An 18,846-nucleotide genomic window follows, 5' to 3' on the forward strand; every position below is an offset into this window, starting at 1 on the left:
CTTGTTCCTCCATGACCTCCTTAGGATCTTTCATAAGACTTGTAAATAATCCATTTAAAAATATTAGAAATCCAAAGGACTGTTGAATCAGCTTGCACTCCCGATCATGTAAGTTGCACCAATGGGGCCTGTACATAAGAGGCAACTGATTATACTTCTTGTAAGACTGTCTTTTAGGATCACATTCCTTTAAATGGACTACCACCATTTCACCAACAATAACCCTGCCCTCTTGAGTGTGAAGATCAAACTTTTCTCGTTCCAACTTCAAGTGTTCACTCTGTTCAGCTATAAAAACATCAAGATTAAATGGATCATTAAACATGCAGGAGACCAAATCAAACTTATAACCAGCCCCAGAAGTAACTGCAAAATCTAAAAGCCTTTTATCAATCACTATAGGGTCTTCATAAATAACTGTCTCTTTTTTCTTTTGGATTGTTGCAATACATTGGGCACTCTGCAAAGTAGGTGTTGAAAAATCCACTTCTCTCTTAAGTGAGTTGGGTACAGTAAATTTTGGAGTAGAAGGGGACTCCAATTCTACAGACAGGTCAGTATCAGGCTCCTCCAAACCTAGAGCTGGCTCCTCCAAACTACTGGCAGGCTCTACAGCAGTTATATCAATGGGTTTTGTGAAGTCTACATTCCTCTTCATTGATGTTTTTAACAGCTCCGACAGTCTTCTTGGAAAGTTTCCTTGGCCAGCAATGCAATCGGGATCAATTTTCTGCCTCTTCCTCCTATGTGATCTTAAACTTGCCATTTATTTCATAATCACAAATATAAGTTTCAGTGAGTATATAGAAAAAGAAGAGCACCAAATGATCATATAAGTTTTGAACAAACTATAATTAGGTTTCTCACAATTGTTACCAACTATTCATGTAGTCAATAAAATAAGATGATTACTATGGATTAAATGCCAAAACTAAGCAAAACTGGGTTATATATGTGAGGAGTAAAAGCCATACAAGTGGATCACGGCGCGAAGAGTACATAAAAAAATATCCATAGATCTATAGGCGCTCCATGATCCACTTAGTTGGCTTTCATAAAATAGAATAGCTACAAATACATCAAAGCAATCGTACTTTCAGAAGATTACTATGTACAAAGTCAAAAGAGGATCACGGTACGCGGAGTATGTAAATTAATGCTAAAAACACTGTTGGCACGCCGTGATCCACTTTGCAGGTGTTGATGCATTGAAATACCTACAATATTATTATACAAAAAATCCCTTTGTAAATATTAGAAAAAGATAACGGTGCGCGGAGTATGTAAACTCATCTTCATAACGTAACTGGCGCGCCGTGATTCAATTATGGAATTTGAAAGGTGAAATGATCTTTTACATTTTGAAGCACACTCACAGAACACAACTAAACTAAGGACATAGTAAAACTGAAGGGATTGGCTTTATCTTTGCTAGGACTAGATATTGTTGTTGCAGTAGAGGTTTTGGACTGGGAATGTAGTTTGGAGTCTTCAAGCTTCTGATTTCTGCACCTTGAAGGAGGCAGAGGCCTTCTTAGGTGTCTCTTTTTCCCTTCCTCACTTTCTCTCTCTGTCTCTCAAGGCTTTATCTCCGTCTCTTTTAAGGTCTGTAATTAGCTTGTCCACACCAGTTAATCTCTCTTTCTCTCCCTCCTTCTCTCTATCTCTCCCTCTCTCTCTCTCTCTCTCTCTCTCTCGTTATTCTCTCTCTCTCTCTCTCTCTCTCTCTCTCTCTCTCCTCTTTCTTTTTCATGAAATAAAAGATATTACCGTTGGCGTTTTTAACAATGCGAGCCGCATATATTGAACACGTGTTACAAGGACATGCATTTAATGGGCGGTACGACCAAAAAAGTGATTTTCAACTACCCGAAAATACGTGTACATTGATAGTAACAAATGCACACTTGATTTCATGATAAGAGAGAGAGAGAGAGAGAGAGAGAGAGAGAGAGAGAGAGAGAGAGAGAGAGAGAGAGAGAGAGAGAGAGAGAGAAAGCTTGCATAGACGACCTCTGCGAGAAGGAGAAGGAGATAGCTAACTGAAAAGTCGACCTCTGCGAGAGATAGAAAGAGACAGAGAGACACCTGCAGCCGAGATATCCTCTGCAACCAAGTTGCAAGGCTCCTACACGCATTTTCTTCCATTATAATTCCACATAGAAAGGTATTTCCATAGTGATTTTTGTAGATGAAGAGTCAAAAAGATATATATATATATATATATATATATATATATATATATATATATATATATATATATATATATATATATATACTCTCTTATATATATATATATATAAAGAGAGAGAGAGAGAGAGAGAGAGAGAGAGAGAGAGAGAGCTAGATTTGCTGATAGTATGTTAGGTTTGGAAGCTAAAGACTGAGAGAAATCGATGGAGAGAGTGTTAGAGAAGTATGTTTGAAATTTTGCTTGGTTTGAAAGAAGAAGAGGCAAAGACAGAGAAAGACAAAGAGAGGGATTTCATAAAGTGGATCACGGCACGCGGTAGAGTGTTCTCTTTGCTTGCATTTGTGTACGCACGCCATGATCCATACAAAGAGAGAGAGAGTATCCTACAAATTTTTCTCGATCCTCTTGTGGATCATGACACGTGGACAGCTACAAGCCTGGCTTAAAGACGAACCCGCGCGCAGTGATCCACAAAAAAGGGGTGTTGGGGGGAGGGAGAGAGAGAGAGAGAGAGAGAGAGAGAGAGAGAGAGAGAGAGAGAGAGAGAGAGAGAGAGAGAGAGAGAGAGAGATTCTCTGCATTTTTCTCTTTCAATGTAATGGCAAGAACCAAGGCAACAGCAAGGAAGGTAGAGAAAGGACTAGGGCTTGCAAAGAAAGCATGTGGAAGGTCTGCTAGTAAGAAGAAAACTTCAGGTAAACCAATGAAGATATTGAAGGGCCCAAGAATGAAGAATATTCAAAGAAACATGGGTTTATGTAGGGAGATTAGGAAAGCTCAGAAATGTATTGAGCTATGTGTCCCTAAACTTCCTTTTCAAAGAGCAGTGAGACAAATCTGTGAGGAAGCATGTGTTGGTACAATGAGGTGGAAGGCAGTTGCCCTGCTGTGTCTTCAAGAAGCAACATAAGACTTTTTCGGAGTATTTTAATGATATTACTATTGTTGTTGCTCATGCTCACCGTTTGACAATAATGGACAAGGACAGTGAGACTCTTAAGAGAGTGTGCTGGAGATACAATAAGCTCCTTATCCCTAATGAGTTTATTGATCCCAAAATGAAAGATATATTGCTAATACCACCAGGCCGCCGAGTTCGAGGGGTTAAGATTCATGAGGTTACTCATGAGGTGAACACAAGAGCCAGAGTTGAGCAAGAAGAAAGACGACACTTTGAAGCAGAGAAGTTAAAGAGTATACAGTCTGCTGAAGAGGCCTAGAGGAGAACTTATGGGCAAGTTACCACAGAGCCAAATGAAAGAAACAATGATGTATTACACTCCATGACAGAGGGAATTTAGCAAGAATTCCCCTTGCTGATGGCAGTAGGAAATTAGCATTGGACTGTGCTGATATTGGGATATTGAAAGATCCAAATGCACAAATTACCGACTCTATTGTTTATGTATGCCTAAAGTAAGTGCTCATCTCTACCTTTAAGATCTTTCTTTGTTGGTACTTGGCCTCTAATTAAATTCTTGTTTGTGATTCTAGCTTAATAAAGAGCCAGCTCCCTCAAGAAACCCAAAATGATATTTATATTTTAGATCCACAAATGTCTGTGCCACTCCGAATAAAGAACACCCCACATGGCACATTAGAGAGATGGTACACTGTCCAATGCTCTAGGTGACAACACTGGTGTTGCCATATGAATCAACAAATCATTGGAGCCTTGTATGTATAGAATTGGACAAACAAGTGGTATGGACTATAAACTCCATACAAGCAACACATTCAGAGATAAGAATGTAAGTGTTGATAAAACCTTTAGTGTTTATTTGGGGAATGGTTGATGACATGAATATTGTTAATAATAAATAACCTTCATTGTTTACAGATGTACAAAAAGATTACTTCATGTCTATGGAAAACTGTGTGGAAATCATGAACTGTACAAGTCCACCTTTAAAGGTGTCAAAGTGCCTAATCAGATAGATCCAAATTCCCGGTTGGAGATGTCTTCTCCATGTAGAGTATATACTCCAGAGTTTTTTTGCTCTTCATCCATTTATGTCAAAGGTATTTCCTTGTAATGGTATGATCCAACATTAGTGCTATTATTAATTAAAGTATTGGCCACAAGTTAACCTAATTTTGTAGAATGCTCTGGAAAATTATACATTAGAATATCTACAAAGGTACCACACTTCAATGATTCAACATCTACTATCTCTTTCAACCCCAAGAATTTTAGATGTAGAAGACAGTTTTGTCGACGACCATATTATTGCTTTAACAATGACCGATGAAGAGATAGTCAAGCCAGTTTCCAACACCCTAAACCAAATTCCTCAAACTGATCCCATAATAGAGGAAAAGACACCGGTAAACTTTGCAGTTGGAGCGGCTGAATTTGAAGTTGGGGTTGAGCAATGTGAAGTAGACCAAGCCCCTGAAAATACAGATGTAAAATGCTCCTCAGAGACGAAGAATGCAACAGAGGTTCTAGGCGAAGCAGAGGAGGATAAGGGAGTGCTAGGGGAGGAGGCCAATATTGCAGATCAAGGCCAGGAACAAACCACAGAACAGGTTAACCATTCGGCCATGGAAACACAAGAGTCATGTACTGCACAAGCACAAGAGGTGGATACCCTTGGCAATACACAAAGAAACATTGACACTCAACAACAAAATGTCAACATTAGAAATGACCAATATAGACTCTTGCTTCAAGTAGATATGGTTGTTCCGGTAATATCCATTGTACTTAAATAATAAATGATTTTTTTTTCTAACTACTTATATGTATGCACACAATGATTGCAGTGGATCTCAATGGATTCCTACTGCTACGACAGCCGTACAGTGTACATACAGAGTTCTCCAATTTATGTAGTTTCCGCTTGGGAAATGTCAGAGTATTAATTCAACTAGGCACAAAGGAATTTTTGAATTTTTTGATTCCAAGGTTTAGGGTGGCTATCTGGTATTCAATGCAGGCCCATAACCTGAATTTCCTTGTTTCCATAGTTTGTAATTTGGCTGAATTCAGCACAATCGGCTTTTTATTTTGTGTATAGTCAAAGAAATTGTAATACCATTGCGGGACATTTCCACCCAACTAAAGCTAATGTACCACTTTTCTACCAGCCCTTTGAGAAGATCAATGTACCTTATGATGCTTTCAACATTTTGTTGATTGATGCCACACCACATAAGGGTTTACTTAATCCATCCGGCACTACTATATCCCCACCTTTGTTTGAAGGGAATCTTCACGATTTTTACCTAGAGGACATTTTGGTCCCATACCTGCAAGCAATGTACTTAAGCCCATTGAGCACATCAGAATTTGTACTTACAAATGTACTTAGTAATTGGGTGATAGCATAAAAAGGTGGTCAGTTTTTGAGGAGAAAATGGTGGATCACTTTGGTACTTTCACGTTGGGTGAGGGTCTAGATTAACTTGATTAAGTGTACCAAGATTTGGGAGGTTCATTTCAAGAATTCATCATTTTTTGAAATGCAAGCATACTGGCACTTGGGAAGTCCAGTGTGACCGTCGAGGAGTCTTCCATGCAAAGAGTCCGTGAGCTTCGTACAACTTGTTGGAACAAATTCAGCGCTACTCTCTGTTGTGCAACACTGCCACGATATTCTTCATCCAGTAGGCAAGCCATTTACTACTCAAGGCTGGTCAAAAAAGTGTGTGTGTGTGTGTGTGCGTGAGAGAGAGAGAGAAAGAGAGAGATGCTGCTTGATGGCTGCCCAGGTTTCTTTGTGCATGCCTCTCTCTCTAGTCCTTGTGTGTGTGTGTGTGTGTGTGTGTGTGTGTGTGAGAGAGAGAGAGAGAGAGAGAGAGAGAGAGAGAGAGAGAGAGAGAGAGAGAGAGAGAGAGAGAGAGAGAGAGAGAGAGAGAGAGAGAGAGAGAGAAATGTTGCTTGTCAACTGCCCAATGTTGGGCCATATTTCTTTGTGTGTGTGTGAAATGTTTCTTGATGGCTGCCCAAGTTTCTATGCACATGCCTCTCTCCCTCCCCGTGTGTGTGTGTGTGTGTGTTTGAGAGAGAGAGAGAGAGATTGAGAGAGATGCTGCTTTTCAGCTGCAACAATGCTACGTCATTGCAAATTATGCTCTCTCTCTCTCTCTCTCTCTTGAATGGTGTTGCATACATTTTTGAAGATTTGATGTTTTTTAATGGGTACACCAGAAATGAAGACGCCCCCACAAAAATTCACCTTACCAAACAAATCGCCTGCTGAGGTGTCATCCACCAACTTGCATTCTAGCAGCAACAAGCCCAAGAGTGGGGCAAGTATGTCGTCAAAGGACACCTTTCTTGTCTCTCATAAGAGCAATGGTAATCACCCGTTTCCTTCTCATAAATGGCTCACCCTGTCATGATAGTACTTTGTGGTAAAAATTGTGCCTGGTTGTTTTACATGCACGTTTGTTGTTTTTCTAATCCAATGGTAGCATCTTGGAAGGTGCAATATCCCAAGCAGGCCAGATTCTGCTTTACACGACATTACCTACATGAGGAGTACGGTTTGAGCTTGGAAGGCAAGCTATACCAGCATTTGTCTGACAAGGATGTGACAGATGAGGATTGGCTGTTAGTCTTCACAAAGAAAAGGGAGAAAGGTGGCAGGCTCTTCTTGCATCAAGTGTGGCCAGAATATGCAGAAGAATGCAAGTGTATCAAGCCATTCCAACCAACAAAGAAATCACGCACAAGTTTTCAACCCTTTTTGTATATGAGAGATGTCCAGCTGCCTGCAGAGTCCAAAGGGTCAGCGGAAGGTTGCATGGGCTGTTTTTGGTGAGCAGGTCCTAGACCATTGTAAGAAGCTCTCGGGTGGGATGGAAAAAAAGCTCAAGAATTGGGCTGATTGCAATGAGGGCAGTGAGCAGGTGACTCAAACCACACAGTTCACTCCAAAGTCTCGCATTGACCATGGGAGGATGATAGGGAAAGGCTCTATTTCTTGCAGTTTGGGCCCTCAGTCTAATCTGAATTGCAGCTTTGTTAACCTCCAGACTTTGGAAGAACTGGAGCAGCTGTTGACTGCAAGAAAGACAGAACTAGAGTGTGTGAAAAGCACAATAGGTGCAGCCCAAGTCCAACTACAAGAGAAAAGCCAAAGCATGTGGAAGATAGAGGGAACATTATCAACTGCAGCCGTGCTTCAAGGGCAATTGAGTGAGCTGCAAACACTACAGGCAAACATGAAGGGAGCAGGTGGTAACTCTGATTCTTGTATTTTAAAGGATAGTGTAAGTACCATGTTGACAAGATCAACTCTCAATATTCACCACTTGACTGGGATTGTGGTTCACATGGTACTTTCTACAAGTGCCAATGGAGTCTTATTGGTACTTAACAAGGCACTATAAGTAGATAGAACTACTTAAAATCCACCATTTCACAAGGGTTAAATATGACATGGTACTTTATATAAGTACAAATGGATCCTTATAGATGTTTCACTCAAGCTTAGGGATGGTAAAAAAGAGGTAGAACTATCAAATTTCACCGCGTGAATGCGATAATATACACCATGGTACTTTTTGTAGTACCCAATGAGACATTATTGGTGCTTTGTAGAGCTTAGGTGTGGTAGCAAATAGGTCATGCTCTGAAAATTTACCATTTGACAATGATTGAATAGATCATGGTACTTTTTGTATGCACCAATGGAAGTTTACTGTCCACTGCTTCACAAAGCTGAGGGATACTGGTGGAAATCACAAAGTCCATGTATGTGACTATGATTTAAGGTACTTTTTGGAGCTAATTAATACGGAAGATTTTTGTATGGTAGTTCAAATTGAAGGTGCAACCATGAGTAACACATAGGCACTTGTACATATTGTTGTATTACTTGGTAGAATTTACAGTACCTGTCATAGGTCTATTTAAGAAATCATATGCATTTATCTTTCAAAGTACATATTTCTTGGGCCCAAAGCACATATGCCTCTTTTTCAAAGTACCATGCATGTGTTTGTACATTGTGAAATTACATATGACTTTTTTCAAAGTACCATCCATGTGTCTGTACATTTTGAAAGTACATATATGCCTTTTTGCAAAGCACCATGCATGTACACTATCAAAGTACCTATTCCTTTTTTGCAAGTTCCATGAGTTCCACATAGGTTCTTTGTACATAATGTTGTATTACTTGGTAGATTTTAAAGTACTTGTCATAGTTTTATTGATAAATCATATGCATTTATCTTTCAAAGTACATATTTATTGTTTCCAAAGTACCATGCATGTGGTTGTACATTGTGAAAGTACATATACCTTTTTCCAAAGTACCATGCATGTTTTTGTACATTGTGAAAGTACATATGCCTTTTTTCCAAAGTACCATGCATGTGTTTGTACATTGTAAAAGTACATATCTTCCTTTTTTGCAAAGCACCATGCATGTGTTGTACATTGTGAAAGTACCTATTACTTTTTTGCAAAGTACCTTCAATGGTAAGTTCTTTTGATTGGTACTTTGAGCCTATCCTTGGTACTGTCATAAGTCCCTACAGTGTATCCTTGCTACTTTTTTGACAATAGTTGCAATTGGTGGTTTCAACATACTCTTGCTATCCCTTGGTACTATATGTATAAGTAATCATGACTTCATTTAATCTTGGACAGATGGACTAATATTTACTTCCCCTTCGTGGTGTAGAAAGAACTGCTTGACCTGGTAGAATCAGAAGCCACATGTGCTACTCAAGTCATATTTTGTGAGAGCTTGCTAGTGCAAGTGAAGAGAGGTGATTCAATGTTGCTATGTCCCACAGCTGGCGAGCATGGGAGTCAACTGCAAGCCAAAGTGACTGTTGCAAGAGCTTGTGCTCCATGTGGTTTAGATTTTGTGGGTTACGACGTCCTGTGTGTGTATACACTAGCATGTGGTGATACATACCATGCTTTGTGTTTTGTTGGATGGGCTGCGTCAGAGAAAGTATGTGCCAACCCCTCCTGTAAGCAGAGTGTTCCGGAATCGGCAAAGTCAATGCTTGTGCATAATGGTTGGTTTTTTATTCTCCATGTCTGCCTTGATTACTAGAGTTGTTAACACTAGGTTGGTAATGGGACACTTTTATGTCCTGTGAAGTGACCATTTTTCTTGAATTATGTCAAGAGTTTCAAAATGGATTTTGAGGTTCTATCTATCTAGAAAGTTGTCTCATGAGTTGAAAAAAACTTGACATTTTTTTGGAATATCAATTCCATCTTTAACATTGTCCTTGCACAACATTTCACAACCTAAACTGTGTGAAAAAACGGGTCCTATTTTTGGCTTTTTTTCAACTTTTTGCAACTATACCACTCTAGAATTCATGTTTGTGAGGTCTATAATGCTAGAGAACTATCTTTAGTAGTCCTCAACATGTCCTGATGCTTCTAGGGAGAAATAAATATTAAAGTTGAAGTTACGACCAAATTACAAAAATTGTCAAATCTTGTTTTTTAGCCAATTTTAGCTCTTCTATGATTTTTTTGGTGGATTTCATGATATCCAAATTCATTTTTGATTTTCTATGTCGCATATTGTAACATAAAGCTAACATTCCTTGAGTTTTAGGGCACCTAATACCCTATTTTTCATAGTACACAACGATGGTTGATTTTTTCAATTATGGAAGAAAACGAAACATTCTAGTATATCAAGTATTGCTTTTTCAATATTATTAGTTTCTTGTGACAACTACATGCATTTTGTAGGTAGTATTCATATCTAGTCATAAGGATCAAATTTGGCTAGATATTGAATAATTTCTATGGGATTCTACAACTCATAATGTTCAAACCAGTTTTTTCATGTTTGCTGTATTTAACACTTCATCTTTGTCCCCAAGATTCCCCTTGGTAAGAGATGTATTATTATTTTGACATGCTCCATGGCTCCTTATGAACCTAAAGGACAATAGGGAACTAAGAAAACATGCAAATATTATTTGTATTGAGCGTGGCTATAGAAACTTTGATGATAGGTTTGCAGAATGGTAAAAATTCAACTTTTTTGTACCTATTTATTTTGGCAAAACGAAAAATAGTGAGTGAGAAGAAATCATATGTTCTGATCACCAACCCATTGAAGTTAACTAGGGAATTTATCTCAAGTCCTATAAAAATCCCTAATCTTATTTTTATGCAACAAAACGTAAGAAATGACTGTTTTGATGAAAATTCACTGGTCCATCAACTTTGGAGGCTTGGTGTGACCAAAAGATGAGAAATTTTACAAGTTTCTTATTTTTTCCATGTTTAGTAGGCCTTGAACTATAACCTCATGAAAGGATTTTACAAAATGAGTGGATCTAGTATGGTTTTGGAGGTTTGTTTCAAAAAACTGAAAGGACACTTTTATGTTCTGTTAGGTTACCAACCTAGTGTTAAGAATGCTTTTAACTTATTTTGCACACTTTTGTGGTGCAGTGGTAGGTTCCAGTCATATGCCTTATGCAACAACATTACCAAGTGAGGTGCCAATACGGAATGTTGATGCAACTCCCGACGCCCCCACTGTGGACACAGACATGCAGTTTGTTGATCAGTCAACTCCAGCTGGCAGGGAAGGCTCATCCTTGGTAGGTGACAAAACTCTGGCTGGCGAGGAAGGCTCGCATGTGGCAAGTGACAAGATCCCAGCTGTTAAGGTGGAGCCCTCTGAACAGATAGAAGGTGAACCAGAACAAAAGGTAAATGAACCAATGGAAAATGCTGATGGTACTTTGACGGATGTTGTAGCGCAAGAGGGAGTGGAAGCCGTGCAAAAAATGGTTCACGGTGATGCAAATCCATATTCCCTTGTCTTCCTTAGTGATATGGTGAAGATCTCAAAGAAGCAAAAGAAACATGATGATGGTAAGTTGTTTTGGCCAGAGGACTTGGATCCCTATAGGCATTGAATGATTTTTATTGTCCCCCCTTTATGGTGCAGCTGGACAGTCCAAAAAGGCGCGAGCAGCAGATATCACCCATTCACAGCAGGAATCTAACAAAGCAGAGGATGAGAGTGATGGTGAGACCTCCTTTACGCATGAATTGTTCAGGAAAATAATCTTAGCACATAGAGGAAGTTTGTAGGTTCAAGCTCATTGATAGTGTCATTTCTGTAACTTATGTTCATGCTCAACTGCGTGCGAGTGGGTCTTGGTTTCAGATGGAGATGGAAAAGTGACGAGCAAGGAAGTTCCGGAGTCACTACCTCCCCTGAAGAAGTCCCCCATGAAAAGTAATCCCCTCCAACATCCCAATAATATTTCCCACCCCCCAAAGCCTCGTGTTTGCAAGAAACTGTGACATTTGTCACTTAGTGTCTTCACTCTCTTGTAATGTCAAGAATCTTTGATTCTTGCTTTTGGAATACAAATGAGAATTTTATGTTGGCCTCCATTTGTCTTTTTTGCTTTATTGCAACGGTCACGTTTGTACAGTGTTCGAAAGGTGCTTAGTCTATTCCTTTTCAATTTGCAACCATGTCTTTTACAGAGATACCAAAAGAAAAGGGGACTCTCAAACTGCCTGTCGAGGAAATAATAATCATTAGAGATCCACCGCCCTATGTTCCAAGCACAATCACATCGTTTCCATTCGATAACCCTACACGACCAGCATTAGTGTTTGATCTTAATGATGTTCTCTGCGCTTCATGGTTTAAATCTAACCCTCCTGATCTGGAAACTACTGCATTCGACCTCATCCAAGAGGTGAGGGACAGGTTGATTGAGCCTTTTTCAGAATTTTTGCTATATGAATGATGTATGCATGCCCACCGAGCGGGAATTGTTGTAGTTTTTAGGTACCTCTTCGTTCCCAAGGATGCAAAACAGTTCTTAGCTTGGGCTGTGGGCTGGGCAAATATTTACATCTGGATTTTAGCAATGCTAGAAAGAGTGGACAGAATAGTCTCTACATGTTTTAAGGAGATTTGTGACTACTTCAACGGATGGTCAGGACAACAGCTATGTGATGTAGCCACATTCTCCATGGCAGGTGGAAAACCAGTTTTTTTCAAGAATTTGAAAAATTTTCTGAAGGTGGTTCGACGATACGATGTGAGCAATGTGCTATTGATTGACAACAGTTTTTATAAATGCCATTATAATCCTCCCTATTCCTACATCATTGTACCTAGCCTAGAGGAGCGGCGTAGTGACTTCTTGTCTAGGGTCATGAAGGAGGCTCTTGTGAAATGGCGTGATGCTACAGATCGGTCAGCCAAAGCTATCACCTTCAATAATGGGAAGCCTACATCGGAGGACGACTATGTTAAAGCTGTACTCCGGCGTGGTGGAAAGATGACCAGTTATGAACAATACTTGAAAGGGCCACAATTGATGCCAATGCTCTTTAAGCGCTAGTGTCTCTACATTGTCATGTAGTGGTGTATTTGTAAAGAACTTATGTAATTTTGTGAAGCCAAGTTTTGTAGCAACCCCTTGTATAAGCAGACTTGTCATTACAGCTACCTATTTGTAAGCTAACACTCTCCACAAAGCCATGTATATGCCTACTTCCCATGAGGGATGTTTTCTCTGGCAACATTTAGAATGCCTCTCTACTGACTGCCTAACATGTAACTGGTTGGCAACATGAAAATTGAATTTATAATTATTCCATTATGTCACCATTGTCGTTTTGCACTCAATTTATTTTGTGGGTAGTGTGTGCTTGGTTGTGGTTGTGGATAGTGTGTGAGACAGGCAAATGAAGGCTTCTACTACCATGCTATGTTTCAAGATTGGAGACCTCTTGTCACTACAATCATGTTGTTTTAGCATTCTACCATTGGAAAGTAGCACTACAAGTACCAACCATGGTACTTGGTGTACCCAATGTGCAAACAAGTATTTTAAAAAGGAACTGTGTAACAACCCACAATGGTACACTATCTTCAGACAAATACATGTGACAATGCTGGGAGACTACCAGCAATGGTACTTAGAGTACCAAATTTACAGATATGGTGCATTCATGATACTTAAAGTACCTAATATGCACACTTCTACAATGAAGAACATGCACTTAGAACCTGTGAATTGGTACTTTAAGACTACCTAGATACCCCCTATAAGTACCTGAACAAGCAGTAAAGTGCTTGAAACCTGAACTATAGTACTTAAAGTACCAAATTTAATGATATGTTGAAAAAAGATAAAAGTAAAATCAGGAGGCTACAATTGTGATTATGTGTTTTTGGAGGACTCAAATACAACGAACAGTAATTGCAGCAAAACAATTGTTTATCAGGCTCCAATATAGAAAGACCTACAAGACCATTGGCATGCTATTGTACACATTTTCATAAACTTCTGCAGATAATCTGAACTTATGTGGCTCACCATGTAAGGGTTCCAAGGGTATCTTGATGGATCAAACCAAGTGTGATGCCAACAACACTTTTGGCTGTTCAGGAGGGATGTAATAAACATCCTCGGTACCATCAACTAGCTCATAGTAGTATCCCTCAACCAGATATGAATTTGGAAAAATACAATTGTCCCAAGAATCTCTTAGCGCTCGTGCTGTTTTGTATTTCTCCTTTGAGCACCTCAAAGGTAGAAGTCTGCTCCATCTTCGTTCGCATTCGTGGCAAAGTTGTCACCTACACACAGAGCGTCACTGATTGCATCGTGATGTCCACCATACATAGGCAAATCTGATCCATCATCGTCACTTGATTGATCGCTTTCTCCATCACTACCATCCAAGGATTCGATGCTGATGTACTTCCAGTTCTCGACATGTGTGTTGTTAAGGCATCGTCTCTAGCGTTGTGACATACAAAACAAACAAAAACATGAGAGAGCTCTGTAGCGCAGTGCGCACTTGTCATTCCTAGAGTTTCCATTCACACAATGCAATGAGTGTGACCCTTCCACTCACTTGCAATTCCATTTCCTCTCCCTAGGTACATCAGCCGCTTCGACATCCCAAAATTTTTGAGTCACCTCTGACTGAGTGTTTTCATCATGAAATTTATGTTTCACGAAATTGACCACATCCTTGGCACACTTCATGTGCCAAGCGTCAGGTTTCAATTGCTCATGTGTCAGAGCCCTTTTGACGATAGCACCAGCCCCATCATGCTCTCCTTTGCCATGGCCCGATGCAAAGAAACTCCATAGCATCTCAATGCCAGTCAAAGAGTAGTACCTAGATCAATCAGACGTCTCAAAGACTAGGCAAGAACACAAAACTCGCACACTTGTTTAAGAGTCAAAGGAAGCTAGCATACCTTGACACAAAGAAAATGGTCTAGATGCCTTGAATTGAGAAACACATCCGTCTGTGCCGCTTCAAGAAGTTGAAACCTTGCTCCTGTAGCCACACACTATGAACTTGCATACAATGCTGTACAAACAATGTGTCATGTTCTTTGTCATCAGATATGTAAAAATGTATATATTTTAAGACCCTGTCAGCCTCGTCCCGAACATAAGTGATGTGCACCAAGATGGTGACTTGTGAAGAGTACCAATGCATTGATTGGATTTCATTTTGCTCCTTGAAAGAGTAATCTTTAGCAAAGTCTATAACAGAGACTACCACGTCTCTAGGAAACCTTTGAATGCAGTCTTTGAATTGTTGAGATTTCCACCTGGCAATAAAATTGTGTTTGATGTAGATGGTTAGATGATTTTCAAGAAAGGATGTAAAGTCCTTGCATCCCATCTCCTTGACCAGTAGATCCTTGCACTTCTTGCCTTCTTGATGGGCTGACGCAACGTCTTCAAACACCTTTATTGAAATCTGGAATGCATTTTTAGATTTTTCTTTTGGACAGAGCACTAACCTCTTTGATCCACGTTGATCACATTCTCCCTTCAAGCAAGACAGCTTATGAAACGTAGACTCATCCGGCTTTGGACATAATACCATCTTAGCCAAGCTGTTGATGCTACTGTGCGTGTACGCAGCAGATCCACACTTTCCTAGGACCTCTTTTGTGAAGCATATATCACAACTGCAGCCACACCCTTCACTGTGCACTCCTGTCTTGTTTTGTCTCATCTTGTTGAATGCTTCCTTGATGTATATCATCTGTATGTGAGCAATACATCAGTAAGTGTACCTATCCTTCAACTTGCGAACAAACCAAGGCTTCAATCCTTCAAAACATCTAAGAGAGATCTTGATGTGTGAATACTGCATTTGGAATCTCCTATAGAGCTCCACCTGTCCAATGAAAAGTAAATCTCATCAAAACCTGTAGTCAAAACAAGGTCAAAGTCATTGTAACTTGAATTTGCTACCTAACATGGTACTTTCCTAGACCTTTCATTAGGTACTAAAGTACCTTAGACACTGTACATGGTACTTTAAGAAGTATCAATTTCTCCAAAGTACCTAAGCCTCTGCAATTGGTACTTTAATAAGCACCACAAAGACTACCTCTAAAGTACCTATATACCTAGATTTGGTATTTTGGAAGTACATGCTTGGTCTCATGCTAGATTTAAGAAGTATCAATTTTTGCAAAGTACCTAAGCCCCTGCAATTGGTACTTTAATAAGCACCACAAAGACTACCTCTAAAGTACCTATACCTAGATTTGGTATTTTGGAAGTACATTTTTGGTCTCATGGTAGCTTCTACCTAATCTCAAGGTACCTTTGAAGCTTCCAAGTACCCTAAGAGGACCTAATAGTATACATGCATGGCTATAAAGGACCTATGAGTTCACAAAGGTTGTTTTAAACTACCATTGAATGTACATTGGTCATTCAAAAGTACCCAAATAGGACTTATGAGTTTACATTGGTGCTTTTGAGCACCACAGGAAAGTATTACTACCATCTACATGTAGGTACTCAAGGTAATCTTCAAGCTAATATACACCTACAAAGTAACATATAGAAAATTTGGTAGTATTGAAGAGTCTATGCATCTTGCCCCAAAGCACCTTTGATTGCTTTTATGTATACTTGAGGTACTTGACTCCCCTCATGAATGATAGTCCTCCAGAAGTACCAAAAGATTACCTTTTGGAGCCTACACACCTCTCAAGCTTGTTAGACAGCATTATACTTGATGTAATACTACCTATATGCAGTTACTACCTATGTACGCATGGTACCTATACTATTGCATACAAGAGAACAAAATAATTCAATCATTTTTAGAGCATACCTGTGACTCTTCAAGCAAATGTATTGGATGCTTAATGTAAGATTTTTGTCCGAGACGTTTCCGGCACAAATCCTTTTTGTTTGGAGACACTTGCGTCTCCGTTTGCCAAAAAGAAAAAACATTGTCTCTTATCTCCTGTGTAATGCAATGGCTTTGAGGCTGTTGGCGTCGGCATAACTGCAATGGAAATGCTCCCGCCTCAGCCTGTTTTAATCGTTCATTAGCTGCTGCAAAATTTCATCGATGCAGCCCTGTGAACCTCGCCATCTCCAAATTGCTTATAGACCTTGATGGATCCCCTTCTCTATTCACCAGCATCATGCATAAAGCCCTTTTAAGTTTCAGCTCCTCTTTAGACAATGATGCTTTGACTTTGGTGATTGTACCCTGTATATTGAAGAGTATAGATTTCTCTGCTCCATGGTGTAACCGTCGAAAAGCTGGCTTCTCTAAAAGTAATCGAAAGGTGGATTTCTTAGCTTCACAATTCATGCCTTTTGTAGCTTCTTGCCAGCAAAGCACCATTGTTGTGCAAACTGTACTCATATCTTCCGGCGTCGACAAGCATGATGTATCACGTTCTCTTTTCCTTTGACAACTCTCTTGTTTTGTCATGTCCCAATACTGTCTCATCCTGCGTGTGGATTCTTGGAAAATTGAAGTTGAGTACTCGGTGCAGCCATGAGGGTGTAGCCCATCATGTATTGGATTGTCTTCTACATGATCTTCAGATGAGTGAGACCACTCCATTGGATTTGAAGCTTGCTCATTGCAACCAAACTCATTATCTGCAATCATGGACTGCCATCCAATGTGATCCACATTTGGATGTTGTTGGTGTCCAATTGCTGCCTCCGTAGATGTGGGATGCATTGCAAGTTGCAAATTGTGTAGATAATGATTCGTGTGCACACTCCCCCCTTCCAAACTGTTCACACCTACACACATGGGCTGGTGCTGAATTTATTCTCCCAACCTATCGGTGCGTGTATTCGTGTGGGGTTTCCAGTGCCTCCGGTGCAACATCCCCTCCTCTTCCAAGCTATTCTCACCCTCACAAACATGTTGGTGCTGAATTTCCTCTCCCAACCTGCTGATGCATCTATTCATGGGTTGCCATACACATTGAGAGTAGAGAGAAGGCTGCTGCTATTCAAATTCTTGCTGCCACATCTGATCAGCCACACCAATACCCTGCTTCTGTAGATTCTCTCCAGCCACACCAATACCTCTCAACTGTAATATGGCTTACATCAAGCCAGGTAGACATTAATGAGGCAGAGGGCTACACAATCCATGCTTGCTTGCTTCAAGAGAAGGCTCCTGAGAGATGGAGGCAGATTGTTGTAGATTGTTGCATGGCATGTAAGCAGAGATAGAGAAAGAGAGCTCAGACTCCAGAGAGAGGCGCTCAGCTACAACAGCACGCGTGAAAGGCAGACGCACAGACAAAAGCCAAGAAATCGTTAAAGTCGTTGGCAAAAATTTTAAAAAAACCTTAAAATTATTAGTCTTCTCAAGAACGTAAAAAAAGTGTGCTAAAGCACCATCCATAAGTGCCACACAAGAAGTGTCAAGAACACTACTTTTTGCATCACCTTTTCATGCTATCACCCAATTCATTGATTATACCTTAAATTGATACTGTCTATGTGTTTAGAATACTCAGAGAGAGAGAGAGAGAGAGAGAGAGAGAGAGAGAGAGAGAGAGAGAGAGAGAGAGAGAGAGAGAGAGAGAGAGAGAGAGAGAGAGAGAGAGAGAGCCTTGAGCAAACACTTGATATTAAGATTAAACTAGTCAAAAATGTTACATTTCGTTGAAGCCATTTAGGGATGATTACATGGACACAATTTGAATATGGCCAGAGAGATCTCCACAGAAAAAATGCTTCTCCCTTCGTTGCATTACTCTTCGTCCGTTCAGCAAGAAAGAAAATTTTACGGAGTCAATGTCGGCAGTCTCCTTTACTATGTCATGTCGAAGTTGCAAAAGATTGCATCGCTGCCTTATTGTAATTACTGTCATAAGATTTAGGTCTTTGTCCACCACTTCTACGTTTATGACAGCATTGTTTGCCAAACTTGCCACCTCTTGATCCATAGGCACATAGCAACCTTCAACAATGTGAGAACGCTTGTACCAAAAGGATATTATTAATGTCTGTGTTACAAGCATATACTTGACAATGAAATTGTGAAGAGCAATCTCGCAACATATGCCCATCTGTTTCTTTCACATACCACCCTCGATCAAGGAGCTTATCACACAAGAGGGAATCAAATGATTTGCAGAGCAACATTGTTTTAGCAACGTGTACTTTGCAGGTATGAAATAACTCAAAAAAGAGACCAATAGAACAAAAATTTGCAAGTTTCACCAATTTAGTGGGTACAGAGTTTCAGAGAGACCTCTAAACATCCCTATAGAGCCTGCTCCTCAATGCCTCACTCATTGTTGTGTCGGGAACGGGCCAATCCACGGAGTTCCAGTTGGTTGGTAGTGAAACCTTCACCAAAACTCCTCTTTGATTCCTTTGATTGAGTTGGTAGA

At 39.9% G+C, this 18,846-nt stretch overlaps 1 protein-coding gene across 1 annotated transcript; it reads right to left on the reverse strand.

Moving 5' to 3' along the window:
* Window positions 1–8,084: 8,084 nt before the first annotated feature.
* Window positions 8,085–15,206, reverse strand: LOC147444859 (uncharacterized). The gene is made up of 2 exons (XM_086527950.1): window positions 14,845–15,206; window positions 8,085–8,196 (listed from the first exon to the last, which is right to left on the reverse strand). Exons 1-2 carry the CDS (start codon window positions 15,204–15,206, stop codon window positions 8,085–8,087), a joined length of 474 nt encoding a protein of 157 aa, XP_086384076.1.
* Window positions 15,207–18,846: the final 3,640 nt, after the last annotated feature.

This window comes from Adiantum capillus-veneris, chromosome 13 (assembly GCF_014529385.1).
Source record: "Adiantum capillus-veneris isolate H3 chromosome 13, ASM1452938v2, whole genome shotgun sequence".
Taxonomy (NCBI): domain Eukaryota; kingdom Viridiplantae; phylum Streptophyta; class Polypodiopsida; order Polypodiales; family Pteridaceae; genus Adiantum; species Adiantum capillus-veneris.

What these genes read in the sequence shown, in the direction of transcription:
- LOC147444859 (XM_086527950.1), bottom strand. Translation starts at nt 15,206, where the DNA reads ATGATATACATCAAGGAAGCATTCAACAAGATGAGACAAAACAAGACA. An exon ending in AAGTGCAAGGATCTACTGGT is followed by an intron (nt 8,197 to 14,844) that starts CAAGGAGATGGG and finishes AATGTACAGACA; the next exon opens with CATGGATGGTACTTTGAAAA.